The sequence below is a fragment of the Balaenoptera ricei genome, chromosome 17 (genome assembly GCF_028023285.1).
Source record: "Balaenoptera ricei isolate mBalRic1 chromosome 17, mBalRic1.hap2, whole genome shotgun sequence".
In the NCBI taxonomy this organism is placed as follows: domain Eukaryota; kingdom Metazoa; phylum Chordata; class Mammalia; order Artiodactyla; family Balaenopteridae; genus Balaenoptera; species Balaenoptera ricei.
In genome coordinates, this window is record NC_082655.1 from 19,217,023 (window position 1) to 19,232,732 (window position 15,710).

At 39.9% G+C, this 15,710-nt stretch overlaps 1 protein-coding gene across 4 annotated transcripts in view; it reads right to left on the reverse strand.

The window, feature by feature from the left end:
- The window catches only part of DEPTOR (DEP domain containing MTOR interacting protein), a 175,501-nt gene that overhangs the window by 48,619 nt on the left and 111,172 nt on the right, over positions 1–15,710 (reverse strand). The window contains exon 9 of one of the 4 annotated variants that reach the window (XM_059901401.1): positions 6,003–6,044. The exons of the other annotated variants lie outside the window; for them this stretch is intronic. Within the exon in view, the coding sequence (XP_059757384.1) occupies positions 6,039–6,044 (6 nt within the window). The 3' untranslated portion in view covers positions 6,003–6,038. Of the gene's footprint in view, positions 1–6,002; positions 6,045–15,710 lie in introns of those variants that run through there. 4 annotated transcript variants of the gene reach the window in all.

Sequence of the window (15,710 nt, forward strand, 5' to 3'; positions counted from 1 at the left end):
ATTACTATTAAAAACAGTTGAACATAATATAAACTCAAAACAGCGCATATCATATTAATCACTGAAATGAATATGATGGTAGGGGTGGGGTAGAGAAGGGATGGATATAATATAAACTGGGTGTCCCCTGGCCAGGCGTTAAAGCTGATAGATTACACACACACTATTTCACAGCCTGGTCAGGAGTGCTCACATCCTAGTCCTGCTTATCTCCCTTAACCCTGAATAAGTCATTTCACTTCTGTGGGCTTTACCTTCTTTACCTGTAAAATGAGGAGATTAGACTAGGAGATTTTTATCCTGGGGTCCAAAGATAAGTTTTAGATGATCCACGAACAGCATTAAACTGTGTGCAAATGTGGTTCTCTCTCTCTCTCTCTCTCACACACACACACACACACACACACACCCTTTTTTCCTAGGAAGAGTGCCCATAGCTGTCACTGGATTCTCAAAGAGGCATATGACCCCTAAATAATGGGGTCATAATTATGACCTAAATAATGTTAAGAACCAGGGGAATCTTTTTAACTCTAAGTTTCTGATTACTGGTAGTGGAAATAACACTACTATTGGTGTTGGAAATTCAACAGACATTTTTATATGGGTGAATTTCAAACACATTTATAAATCTACCCAATGAAAAATCCTGGATAACAGCCAAGAATAAAATCTAGCCAATAACCATTAAACGTTGTCAATGGCTTCTTTCACCTCCCAGAAGTCAAACTAGTTTGAAAGGGATGTCAAAAGACCGGCAAAATCTTTACTGGCCTAGAGAGGTCCTGTGGGGATCAGAGCATCCTGGGTCCCTGCCAATCTGGAGGTCTTCTGTAGATGCTGCACTCTGGTTGCACAGTAGGACTGGTGGAAAGAGTATGTATGTGCACGGGGGCTGAAGGATAAATGAAGCAGAAAATGAAGTCTTAGGGAAAAGGGGGACAAGTCTAAAGATAGGACTAAGCCAGAATGAGAACTTGAACCAGTGTCAGACAAAACACAGAATGAAGAAAAACCCTGAGTGGAACTAAAGCCCTGAGTGGAACAAGGTATCTGACAATGCTTAGTACGGATGTTGCTTGAGGCTCTCTATGATCACATCGTCAGGATCTACCCTTGGTATCCTGAGACACTAAGATTCATGCTTTCAGGCTTCTGACCAACAGAAAATATTCATTCAGGAGCCCAGCTTAAATGCTGAGTATCATATTACAGCCTAATGATACACAGATTTGGGCTGCTCAAATCCTGGGATACAGAAAGCTCAGAGATAAGGACATACTCTTTCTGGTTTTCAAAGTTCAATCCTTTACTTTTAAACATTTTATTGATTTGAATTTCTTAACTCACAAGAATGCCACCTATCAGTGTCATGTTCTTGAAGGACATAGCTATAACAAGAGCCAATACAGAGCAGACCCAAATGCAATATTATCTTTCTGTCCATAGGATCATCTAAATCCCTATGATATATTAAGGGCATTTTTGGCTTATATCTTCTCTTGATATAATCAGTCCCACACATTTACAATAATGGTTCCAAAGCACAGAATCTAGAGCCAGGCATATCTGAATTCAGATATGTCTTAACCTTAGGCAAAGTTCTTAACCCTTCTGAACCTCATTTTTTTCCATCTGTAAAAATGGAGACAAAAACCTACGTCCAGAATTGTTATTATCAATGATCAGAGATAATGCACCTAGCACAGTGCCCAGCATGTAATATCACTCAACAAATGTTGCTTTAATTGGTCTTAGAACTGTTTTCACTAGTTCTCCATTAAATCTACTGAAAGGATCGGACATGTGCCCCAAAATGTTACATGGAAAAACTACCTTTTTATACAACTATATTCAATGCCATCTGCCTCCTTATCTTAAATAATATATTGTCTGGACATCCATGGACATGCTCAAATTCTTTTAAAAAACAAAAATGGGTACCAACGTTGTACAAGGCAAGATGCTAGCGATTTTCATATGAACTATATGTTTGCTGCTGGTCTGCAGTACATTTTATATTTGTCTGTCTATCTGAGAATATAATGATAGAGCTTTGGGGATCAAATTCCAATTATTTAAGACTTGAATAAATGGAATCAATTAATTGAGATTTTTAAAAATAGTGAGCACCTATTAAGTGTCATGTGATGTGGTAGGTGCTAGAATGAAATTCCACTGGCTACCTGCTACTTTAATAAGCCGTTTTACTCTAGTAAAGCAGAGATAGTGCCTAGACTTGAGTCTCCACTCTCTCTGCTCACCAAAGTCAATTTATTGACTCAACAAACATTCATTGAGCACATAGTTAAAAAAGAAAAAGGATTAGAGGGACTTCCCTGGTGGTGCAGTGGTTAAGACTCTGGGCTCCCAATGCAGGGGGCCTGGTCAGGGAACTAGATCCCACATGCATGCTGCAACTAAGAGTTCACGTGCCACAACTAAAGAGCCAACAAGCCACAACTAAGGAGCACATGTGCCGTAACTAAAGAGCAGGCGAGCTGCAACTAAGGAGCCCGCCTGCCACAACTAAGACCTGGCACAACCAAATAAATAAATAAATAAATAAAATATTTTTTTTAAAAAGGAAAAAGGATTAGATACTATCCCTGCCCTCATAGAGCCTATGTCTTAGAGAGGTTCAAAGAAAATAAATACATATCTATGAAGAAAATAGACAGGAAGGTATAAAGGAGAGAAGTGAGGGGCTCTGGTAGATACTGTTAGTTTGATTCGCCTCACCTCATCCCATCCACTCTTTCTCTCGCCCTATGAAAGTTGGAAAATAAAATATTCAAATTCCCAGCCCCTTTGAAGTGACCGCACAACACAATTCCAGCCAATGAAATGTGGGCAGAAATGCTATGAAGACTTCCCAATCCTAACTAAAAAGGAGATGTGTAAGGTGAGGTGTGAAAGATAAGGAGCGATGAGAAGAGAATTCCAGGTGGAGGAAACAGCAAGTGCAAATGCCTCCCGGAGAGAAAGCAATCACTGGTTTGAGGAACTAAAAGGTGGTAATGGAGACGAGCAAAGAGGAAGGAGGCAAGGAGAGAAGATTTGAAAGACAGGTAGAGGTCAGATCACATGGGGCTGTGAGTCCAAGGTAACCTTTTAGATGTTACCCTAATTGCAAAGTGAAACCAACAAAGGCTCTCAAGCAGGGGAGTGGCAGACCTGATTGTTTTCAGTTGCTAGGTGGGGAATGGATTATAAGGCTGCAAGAGTAGGTGTAAGGAGCCCAATTAGAGCCACAGTCGTCCTGGGGAGAGAGGACAGTGGTTAGGATTTGGGAAAATAAAGAAAAACAGGTGCATTTGGGATACATTTTGGAAGCATCTTGAATTGGAGGGAAAAGAAAAAAGCAAGCATGACTTCTAGGTCTCTGGCCCCAGCACCTGGGTGGATGATAATGATATTTACTGAGACAGAAGAGACTGGAGGAGGAACAGGGATGTGCAAAACAAAGCATTCAATCAACTCAACATCCATAATTCCCATTCCAGTGACCTGACCTCTGCCAGACTACTGTTTTTTCATCTTGCTCTCCATCATTTCACTTTCTCTCATAGGCTCTCCTCTGAGAATTGTAAGTTGTAAATGTAATACCAACAATATTTGACTTTATCTGGCAGAAAAATAAAATGATAGGTGAAATTAAGAGACTCTGAAACTAAAGGCAAAATGGCAGACTCAGCATATGACTTTGTAGTCTTCAGTGTGGAATTCTCAAAATGAATGAAATATGCAAACTTACAAAAACGTGTATCTGAGACCCCAAGTCTTGCACCCAGTAATGTTCCTGTCAAATACACATATTACCGTTTATAATTAAATACTTGAGTGAATAATTAATATCTGCTTCATCATTCGACCTGAAGCTCCACAAGGGCAGGAGCCTTACTTGCTTTGCCCACCAGCAGACCCCACAGGGCACCATATGCAGTAGGCACTCAATAAATATTAGTTGAAGGATGTTTGTACAGCTCTTTCTGGTCAATGACAGAAACTATTAGTTGTCCTCCAAGATCCACTGTCCCCACTCTCTTTACTAATAGAACCTCCTTTTTTTTTTCTGGACATGGTCGCTGTATTAGTTTCCTAGGGCTACCATGACAAATACCAAAAACAGGGTGGATTAAAACAACAGAAATCCATTGTCTCATAGTTCTGGAGGCTAGGAGTATGAAATTAAGGTATCAGCGGGCCATGCTCTTTCTGATGGCTCTAGGGGAGAATCCTTCCCTGTACCTTCCAGCGTCTGATGTTGGCTGGCAATCCTTGACACTCCTTGGCTTGTAGATGCATCTCTCCAGTCACATGGCCATCTTCTCCATGTATGCCTTCACATTATCTTTATTCTGTGTGGATCTGTCTCTATGTCCAAATATACCCTTTTTATAAGTGTACCAGTCATATTGGATTAAGTCCTAATGACCTTATCTTAACTTGATTACCTCTGTTAAGACCCTATTTCCAAATAAGGTCACATTCTCAGGTACTGGGGGTTAGGACTTCAATATATCTTTTTGGGACCAGTATACAACTGAACCCATAAGAGTCACCCAGAATAAACTCAACATTTCCCAGATTCCCTTGCAGCTAAGTGTGGCCATGTGTGGTTACGTTCTAGTCAATGGAATATAAACAGAAGTAGTGTGTGCAACTTTCAGGAAGTAAACCTAATGGCTAGAGTCACAGCAGCCATCCTAGACCATGAAGTGGCCTTGCGAGCGGAAGCCGAGCAAAGTGAAAACACACAAAGTGGGAAATCAGAGACCTCAGAGACATATCTCAGCCTTGAACTGACTTTTTTCCAGCTTTTACGTGGCAAAGAAATACTAGTCTAGGGACTCCCCTGGTGGCACAGTGGTTAAGAATCTGCCTGCCAATGCAGGAGACATGGGTTCGAGCCCTGGTCTGGGAAGATCGCACATGCCGCGGACCAACTAAGCCCGTATGCCACAACTACTGAGCCCGTGCCCCTAGAGCCCATGCTCTGCAACAAGAGAAGCCACCACAATAAGTCCGTGCACTGCATGGAAGAGTAGCCCCCACTCGCTGCAACTGGAGAAAGCCCGTGCACAGCAACGAAGACCCAATGCAGCCAAAGATAAAAAAATAAATAAATTAAAAAAAAAAAAAGAAATACTAGTCTTAACCACTGTTTATGAAGATTTTACTTCGTTCATAAAGGACGCTAATTGTAACTGATATATAGCCTTAAACTGTGGAATCTTCTGTAAGTCACACACAAGTGGAGACACTAAAGATGCTACTATATTTATCTTTACTTCCCATGATACTTGGATTGTTTATGGATAAATCCAGGAGTACAGCTTTGGAAAGAGATGTCCTGCCTGGGTTGGGACAGCTTTGAATTTCTTCCAGATACAGGTCAGTCTGGGGGAGGTCCCTGACTTTACACCTGGAGACAGTCTTGGGGTGACTGGTTTTGTGGAGTCCTTCAGAGGGTTGACAGGATTTGGCCTCTCACTAATTATTTAGTTGTGACCCAGAAAAATAAAGTTACCACCTAATCTATTAAGGCCCGAGGGGTCCCAGGGCTGTCCATTTCTCAGTACTTGCCCTTCTTCCTGCCTCCAGGGATCCAGCAAAAAGAAAGCCAGTATTAGATCCCATAGCAGATCTACTTAGGAACAGCTCAGGATTATACCGAGATATTTCTAACACTTCCCGTGTCTTTGCTTTGTAAAAGGTTCCTTTTTCTACAGTTCTGATTAAAAGTGTTTAGTTTCACCTCAGTGTTAAACAAGCTTAGCAAGACGTGAAAACAAACCCACTGATACGCGTATAGCAGTCAGTAGGGCTGAAATTGGATGTAATGCCAATAATCACTTATTTTCAGATGCACCTTTTAACAACTCTGAAATCGGGTCACATCTTATGATCGATGCACCTTATATTTGATGAAATATGTTAGCTGATACTCACCAAATGGTACTCTGTGACAGGCAAGGGGCTTGATACTTCATACACATTTTCTTATTTATCCTCACAGTCATGCCATGAAGCAATTAACACTGCCATTTTAAGATGAGAAACAGAGATTTAGCATTTCTAAGAAAGTGATAGAATTGTAATGGCATGCTGCAATATGGCAGAAACATATGATTACATAGATTCTGCTTCCCATGATATCCCATTTTGGCTACTGTTTTGTTACTCTGCGTTATGTGTTTGTAAATATAAATTTATTTAAGCGAGAGTCAGCCAGAAGACCAACACAAAGATTCTAACAAGCAATATAATACATGACACCTACAAATACTTATTGTTTATTATGAGCCAGATACTGTGCTAGGACACATTTCATTTAATTGTAACTATTATAAGTGCCATTTTAAAGGTGAAGAATTTAAGGGGGGAGGGCAAATAGGGGTAGGGGATTAAGAGGTACAAACTATTATGTATAAAATACATAAGCTTTAAGAATCTATTGTATAACACAGGGAATATAGCCAATTTTATAATAACTATAAATGGAGAATAACCTTTAAAAATTGTTAATCACTATGTTGTACACCTGAAACTTAAATAATATTGTCCATCCACGATACATCAATTTAAAAAAAAAAAAGGTGAAGAATTTGAGGCCTAGAGTTTAAGTAGTTATCCTGGGTCCTATGGAAGTGGTGAAGTTGGGCCTCAAACATCTGGTGCCTGACGCCCAAGCCTGGGCTCTTTATGACATGACCTGGTGCCAAACACAAATGAGAAACTTGAGCCCTCGGTGAATGTGGGATGGGCCACAAGTAAAGGGAATGTGATGGGTCAGATGAAAGGAAGAAGAATGGCCAGGAGAAGTCAGACATGACTTCTGGGAATTTTCTGGGAGATTTTATTACAATTAATTTTTATTGGAGTATAGTTGCTTTACAATGTTGTGTTAGTTTCTTGCTGCACAGAAAAGCGAATCAGTCATACGTATACATACATCCACTCTTTCTTTGATTTCCTTCCCATTTAGATCACCACAGAGCACTGAGTAGAGTTCCCTGTGCTATACAGTAGGTTCTCATTAGTTATCTATTTTATACATAGTGGTGTATATATGGCAGTTTCTGGGAGATTTCTGAAAGTGCTAGTGGATGAAATCCGTCAGAAAGGACCTTGCAGCCTCAGTACTCCATTTTCCTCCTATCTCTTTGACCATTCTTTCACATTCTCCTTTGCTGTTCTTCCTTGCCACAGCAGAGTGTGGCTTTCTAGATGAGCTTAGGAGCAGAAACATGGGGGAAGTGGGAGGACTGGGCAGAATTCTCAGGTCACAAGGCAAATGGCAACTTAGAGTGGAAAGGCTGGTGCTCAGGGAATTTGAGAAGGATTTCCAGGATTGAAGAAATGCTCAGACTTATTCCGCAAGCTAGGAACACCTCTTCGAGACGTATTCCTTGTAGTCACCCTGGGGGGAGAAAGGGCAACCCGCCTCCCTCACCAGCCCTGTGAGGAGGACTCCACATATGTCCTCATTTACCAGATGAGGAAAAGGCCCAGAGAAACGAAATAATGTGCCGAACATCACAGAGCCATGAGGAGGGGAGCCAGGATTCTGTCTGACTCTAAGTCTAAACTAATTTCTGGTGACAGAACTCATAACAGTGGTTGCCTCTGGTGGGAGGGGACTGACTGCAAAGAGGCAGGAGGGAACTTTCTGGAGTAGGGAAATGTTCTATGTGCCGATTGGCAGTTACACAGGTGCATACATTTGACAAAACCTATCAAACTATATACTTAAAAGCTGTGTTGGGAATTCCCTGGCGGTCCAGTGGTGAGGACTCGGCGCTTTCAGTGGTGAGGGCGCAGGTTTGATCCCTGGTCAGGGAAATAAGATCCCGCAAGCTGTGCGGTGCGGCCAAAATAAATAAATGAATGAATAAATAAATAAATAAATTTTAAAAAGCTGTGTATTTTGTCATACGAAAATTATGACTCAATTCAAAACACAATTTTATAAATCTCTTAAGCTTTCCTCCCCTAACTTGTGCATTTTCATTGGGGGTGACCTAGGTAGTTTTTTTCCTACCTCTTAGCATATGAAAAAACAATCTTCCTCTTTTTATGTATGAAACATATACATACATATACGCACATACATATAGTCCATAAACAGGTATATAGTTATCTGTGGTATCCACATTTCATGGGGGAGAGATGAGTAAGGAAAAAAAAAAACGTCTTGAAAAGGCTCCTGAAGGGAAAGATAATAAAAAATAGGTTGAGAAACACTGCTCTAACTCACTGCTACCCCTCCTTCCAAAATTTTCTTTACACTGCAGTCAAGTCTTAGCTGTCATTCTTTTCTTCCAAGGAACTATGTTCCATTCTGGGTTTCTTCTATATGGAATAAATCCTGTGTGTGTGTGTGTGTGTGTGTGTGTGCGCGCGTGTGCGCACACCTGCACACGTGAACACACTACAACCATGTGCATGCATACATACACAGATACACTTAGGTTTACTTGATTTCTATTCATTCTTTTGGTCTCACCTCAAGCATTCCTCCCTCGGGGAAGTTTCCCTGTCATCCCTCCCACTGTTCTACACAAATGAGAAGCACTGGTCCTTTTTTTCTTCACAGCTCTCATCTCTGTTTATAATTATACACTTCAGAGTAGAAATATGTGATGAATGTCTCTCTCTCTCTTTAGACCTTAAATCCCATGAAGGCCTAACATGATATCTGGCTCATGGTAGGTAGTCAAGAAATACTAAGTGAACAAAGAACTGTGCAGAGTTGCCCTGTCTTCTCCAGGGCTGCCAGCGCTTGACATGAGGGATGGTTCTCCGCAAAGGAAGGGCATGGAGCAGAAAAGAGGTCTGAGCTAAGGCCCTGAGAAGTGGCCTCTGGTGCTGGCAGGGCCCCCCACAGAGAGAGTGATCATCTCTCTCCGCCCACCATGCCCAATGGTGAGCAAAGGAACACTGACCCTTCCACTTCCTGTTGACTGAGAAACTGACACCTCCGCTAGAATAAGACATAGCACAGTGCATCAGACAACCCTTTTTATCCCCACATATGACTTTTCTGAACTCAATTGGAAAGGAACTACTTTTAAAATATCACAGTATGCAATTTTTTTCATATGTGTTGATTATCATCCCACCATTTGCTACTTCAGTGCCCAAACTGTCCTGGCTAAATTAATTAGGGACTTGGGATGGTTTGCCCAACCTGGCCTCTTTTGGTTCAGGAGGAAAATTCCATGGAATATACAGGTTTGTGGAAATGGGGAGGAAAGATCAAAAAGCAGGATTTTGACATTTTTCTTCTAAAAGAGAAATAGGAATTTTTGAAAGGAGAAAAAAAGAACACAATGGCCACTAATTCCTTACTCTGACTCAGATGGTTTTGTCTCCATATAAACATACAAAGAAACAAACAAACAGGGCAAAGAGGCCCCATACGTCCACATCCATCAATTCATCACAGCAGGAAACAAGAAAAGAAGCCAGGAGTCTTGAAATCCCTCTGAGAGTTGGCACAGGGTTGCGTGAACTTGAATACTGTTTCTCACAGGATTTAATTATTCCCACCAGAAAAAAATAAACTTTCCAGAAAACAGCAAGGATATCTTTTGTTTCTTATTTGTAAATATGGCTCAAATTCCTTCACAGTCTGAAGGCCGAATGGTTTCCTCTGGTAAGTGTTTGATTAAACTAACAGAAGTGGATTTTTTGTTACATCTTTCACTTGGATGATCCTGCAAGATCTAGCCCTGACCTGGGTGAGGGGCTGGTGCCAAGAATAAACATCATTTATTTGATCTTCTTCAAGCTAAGGCAGGTGAACGTGTGACCACCACAACAATTCATCTTGAATCGAATACAAATTCTCCACTCAGGAGACATGAAAGGTCATGCATCCATGAGCAGTTCACAAAGGGTTTAAGGTTTTATTGGACTATATCATCTATTGGGCTCTGCCTCATGGGTTTATAGTTTTTGAAGTAATGCAATAGGAAGCATTATGAGGACTTTGGGGTGGAGAGACCAGGTTCTAACCTAGCTCTAACGTTTACAAGCTGGGTGACCTTGGGAAAAGGATTAACTGGGTCTCAGTTTCCTCATTTGCAAGGTAGGGAGAACACGACCCACCCCCCTTCAAAAGGTATAAGAACAATAAAAGAGATAATGTGTGTGAAATGCATGGGAACACAATGCAGGTGTTCAATGAGTGAATCCCTTAGCCTTTCTATAGAAGCACCGATTCACTGGATCATTCAACAAATTTGCTTCCAGTGCTTACTAAATGCCAGGAATTGTGCTGAGTACTGGGAATATAGTAGTTAAGACAGACAAGGTCCGTACATTTATGGAGCTACTGGAGACAGATAAATAATAAATGTTAAGTACTATTATCTGATTCTGATAAATGTTATGTCTTGAAAAAATAAGACAGGGTAATATGATAAAGAGTAACTGGAGGAAGACGGGTATTTAAGAAAGGCTTCCCTGAAAAATTGACATTGAATCTGAGACTTGAATGACAACACAGGAACCAGTCATTCAGCCTGAGGCCAATGGAGTTGCAAGCAAAACAGGGTTACAGATAATGTTCTAATCAAAAGGGCCCAGATCATGTACTTTGAGGGCCATAGAAGGTGTCTGGAATTTATTGTCATTGTCATGGGAAGCCAATAAGGTTTTAACAATCAGAGTCAAGTAATTAGATTTACTTGAGGGGCAGACCTAGGCACACTCATGATGTATCTGTGAAATGTAAAAATTCTGCCCTGACTAGAGTGGAAGATAGCTACTACAGGATCAGGGAAAATGAAGTTATGATAGAGAATGTGACCCAGAAATGGGTTTAGACTTGATGTGATAAAATCAGAAAAGAGGATGTCATTAAAGGTTGCAACATGAAGCCAAGTTTAAGTGATATTCATTAGACTGTAGCCAGTGGACTATTCTGGGGAAGGAACTTTATTCCTTTTCAAAGTAGAAGAAAAGAGGTAAGAAATAGAAGTATTCCTCCTGGAATCATTTCTTCCTTCAGGATTTTAGTATTTAGCTGCTGATATGAAGTGGACTCATGTACAGAAAGGGGCTAGCATGGTGCAAGGTCAGGCATACAGAAGACACTCAATAAATTATTGTTTTTTTCTCTTCTTTCCTCCTTTCCCCATTGTGTTGAAATGAACCAGAAGTTACTGGTGTGGAATTGCTAAAGGATGAGTGAAGGGTGGCCAAAGGGAAAATGTACAGAACAACCTCTTTCAGATGAAAATACATTGCATGGGTTGACTCAACTTTTGATGGGTCCTGTATTTCATGTTCTATTCTAGAGTTGCAATGCCAAGGAAAGGTCTTCTAAGCCAGAGGTTTACAGATTTCATTTTTTAGGTAAAAGAACCTTCAAAATAAAAATAACTCCAAATTAAAAAATGGTGGTTCAAGTGAGAATTCTAATGATACTACTGCTGTTGTTCTCTAGGCCGTAAGGGGGTGGAGAGGAATATGAAATAAAATAGAAACTTATCAGCAAAGGTGTAATTAATTGTTCTCTTTTTTACGTTCATCTTGATTGAGACAAAACTGAAAACTAAGGTTATAGTTTGGGGCCTCTGGTAACATCTGTTCCCTTTTTGGTCTCTGGGGACAAATACGCTACTACGGCATGAGGAGGAGAAGGTAATTGGAAGGGAAGAAGGGAAATGGACTAGAGTAAAAATAAAATTTTCAAACAAGCTGGAGATGATGCAAAAGTCTTTTGACCAAAACACTTAAAACTCAATTCCATTTACAACTGAAGTCAAGGTGGAACCTTCCCTGGCCTACATCTCAGCAATCCCCTCCTGCAACTTAGCTGCCTGACCCACCCCCAGCAGCCTGGGTCAGCTACGAGGAGGTTGTGAGTATGAAGAGCTCTGGGAATTGGGGCTAGATCACAGACTTCTCCATCTCATCCAGAAAAGGAGCTGGGTGGATCTTATCACTCTCCCTAAGGACACATTTTCTCTGGAGTTCTTCCAGAGCTTCTAGAGAAGGAAATTTTAATACAGGCATGACAGTCTCCCCTCGTCATGGGGGAAGGGTTCCCGTTAAACGAGGCAAAGAGCTCTCCTCTGGGTCTGGAAAGGTCGAGAAGTGTTAAGAGGGGAATATGGAATTCAGTCTCTTCACTCTGGGGCCTGACCTGTCCACACACTGGTGGCCTACTTCTTAAAATTTTCCAAGCCTCATTAAAAGGTAAAATAAAAGCGAGAAATGGGACAAGCCTCTTAGATAGCCTCATCCACCAGAGGGCAGACAGCAGAAGCAGAAGAACTACAAATCTGAAGCCTGTGGAAGGAAAACCACATTCACAGAAAGATAGACAAAAGAAAAGGCAGAGGACTTTGTACCAGATGAAGGAACAAGATAAAACCCCAGAAAAACAATTAAATGAAGTGGAGATAGGCAACCTTCCAGAAAAAGAATTCAGAATAATGAGAGTGAAGATGATACAGAACCTCGGAAAACGAATGGAGGCAAAGATCGAGAAGATGCAAGAAATGCTTAACAAAGACCTAGAAGAATTAAAGAACAAACAAACAGAGATGAACAATACAATAACTGAAATGAAAAATACACTAGAAGGAATCAATAGCAGAATAACTGAAGCAGAAGAACGGATAAGTGACCTGGGAGACAGAATGGTGGAATTCACTGCCATGGAACAGAATAAATAAAAAAGAATGAAAAGAAATGAAGACAGCCTAAGAGACCTCTGGGACAACATTAAACGCACCAACATTCGCATTACAAGGGTCCCAGAAGGAGGAGAGAGAAAGGACCTGAGAAAATATTTAAAGAGATTATAGTCAAAAACTTCCCTAACATGGGAAAAGAAAATAGCCACCCAAGTCCAGGAAGCACAGAGAGTACCAGGCAGGATAAACCCAAGGAGAAACACGCCTAGACACATAGTAATCAAATTGACAAAAATTCAAGACAAAGAAAAATTATTGAAAGCAACAAGGGAAAAATGACAAATAACATACAAGGGAACTCCCATAAGGTTAAAAGCTGATTTCTCAGCAGAAACTCTACAAGCCAGAAGGAGTAGCATGATATATTTAAAGTGATGAAAGGGAAAAGCCTACAACCAATATTACTCTACCCGGCAAGGATCTCATTCAGATTCGACAGAAAAATCAAAAGCTTTACAGACAAGCAAAAGCTAAGAGAATTCAGTACCACCAAACCAGCTCTACAACAAATGCTAAAGGAACTTCTCTAAGTGGGAAACACAAGAGAAGAAAAAGACCTACAAAAACAAACCCATAACAATTAGAAAATGGTAATAGGAACATAGATATCAATAACTACCTTAAACGTGAATGGATTAAATGCCCCAACCAAAAGACACAGACTAGCTGAATGGATAGAAAAACAAGACCCATATATATGCTGTCTACAAGAGACGACTTCACACCTAGGGACACATACAGACTGAAAATGAGGGGATGGAAAAAGATATTCCATGCAAATGGAAATCAAAAGAAAGCTGGAGTAGCAATACTCATACCAGATAAAATAGACTTTAAAATAAAGAATGTTGCAAGAGACAAGGAAAGACACTACATAATGATCAAGGGATCAATCCAAGAAGAAGATATAACAATTATAAATATATATGCACCCAACACAGGAGCACCTCAATACATAAGGCAACTGCTAACAGTTATAAAAGAGGAAATCAACAATAACATGATAATAGTGGGGGACTTTAACACCTCACTTACACCAATGGACAGATTATCCAGACACAAAATTAATAAGGAAACACAAGCTTTAAATGACAAAATAGACCAGATAGATTTAAATGATATTTATAGGACATTCCATGCAAAAACAGCAGATTACACTTTCTTCTCAAGTGCACATGGAACATTCTCCAGGATAGATCACATCTTGGGTCACAAATCAAGCCTCGGAAAATTTAAGAAAATTGAAATCATATCAAGCATCTTTTCTGACCACAACGCTATGAGATTAGAAATCAATTACAGGGAGAAAAACGTAAAAAACACAAACACATGGAGGTTAAACAATACGTTACTAAATAACCAAGAGATCACTGAAGAAATCAAAGAGGAAATCAAAAAATACCTAGAGACAAAGGACAATGAAAACACGACTATCCAAAACCTACAGGATGCAGCAAAAGCAGTTCTAAGAGCGAAGTTTATAGCAATACACGCCTACCTCAAGAAACAAGAAAAATCCCAAATAAACAATCTAAACTTACACCTAAAGGAACTAGAGAAAGAAGAACAAGGAAAACCCAAAGTTAGTAGAAGGAAAGAAATCATAAAGATCAGAGCAGAAATAAATGAAATAGAAACAAAGAAAACAATAGCAAAGATCAATAAAGGTAAAAGCTGGTTCTTTGCGAAGAAAAACAAAATTGATAAAACTTTAGCCAGACTCATCAAAAAAAAGAGGGAGAGGACTCAAATCAATAAAGTTAGAAATGAAAAAGAAGTTACAACAGACCACAGAAATACAAAGCATCATAAGGGACTACTGCAAGCAACCTAAGCCAATAAAATGGACAACCTGGGAGAAATGGACAAATTCTTAGAAAGGTATAACCTTCCAAGGCTGAACCAGGAAGAAATAGAAAATATGAACAGACCAATCACAAGTAATGAAATTGAAACTGTGATTAAAAATCTTCCAACAAACAAAAGTCCAGGACCAGATGGCTTCACAGGTGAATTCTGTCAAACATTTAAGAAGAGCTAACACCTATCCTTCTCAAACTCTTCCAAAAAATTGCAGGGAAGGAACACTCCCAAACTCATTCTATGAGGTCACCATCACCCTGATGCCAAAACCAGACAAAGATACTACAAAAAAAGAAAATTACAGACCAATATCACTGATGAATAGAGATGCAAAAATCCTCAACAAAATACTAGCACAGAGAATCCAACAACACATTAAAAGGATCATTCACCATGGTCAAGTGGGATTTATCCCAGGGATGCAAGGATTCTTCAATATACGCAAATCAATCAATGTGATACACCATATTAACAAATTGAAGAATAAAAACCATATGATCATCTCAATAGATGCAGATAAAGCTTTTGACAAAATTCAACACCCATTTATGATAAAAACTCTCCAGAAAGTGGGCATAGAGGGAAGCTACCTCAACAGAATAAAGGCCATATACAACAAACCCACAGCAAATGTCATTCTCAATGGTGAAAAACTGAAAGCATTTCCTCTAAGATCAGGAACAAGACAAGGATGTCTACTCTCACCACTATTATTCAGCATGGTTTTGGATGTCATAGCCATGGCAATCAGAGAAGAAAAAGAAATAAAAGGAATACAAATTGGAAAAGAAGAAGTAAAACTGTCACTGTTTGCAGATGACATACTACACATAGAAAATCCTAAAATCCTACACATAGAAAATCATAATCTTTAGGATTAGCTACTAGAGCTAATCAATGAATTTGGTAAAGTTGCAGGATACAAAATTAATGCACAGAAATCTCCTGCATTCCTATACGCTAACAACGAAAGATCAGAAAGAGAAATTAAGGAAACAATCCCATTCACCACTGCAACCAAAAGAATAAAATACCTAGGTATAAACCTACCTAAGGAGGTAAAAGACCTGTACTCAGAAAACTATAAGACACTGATGAAAGATGACACAAACGGAGAGATATACCATG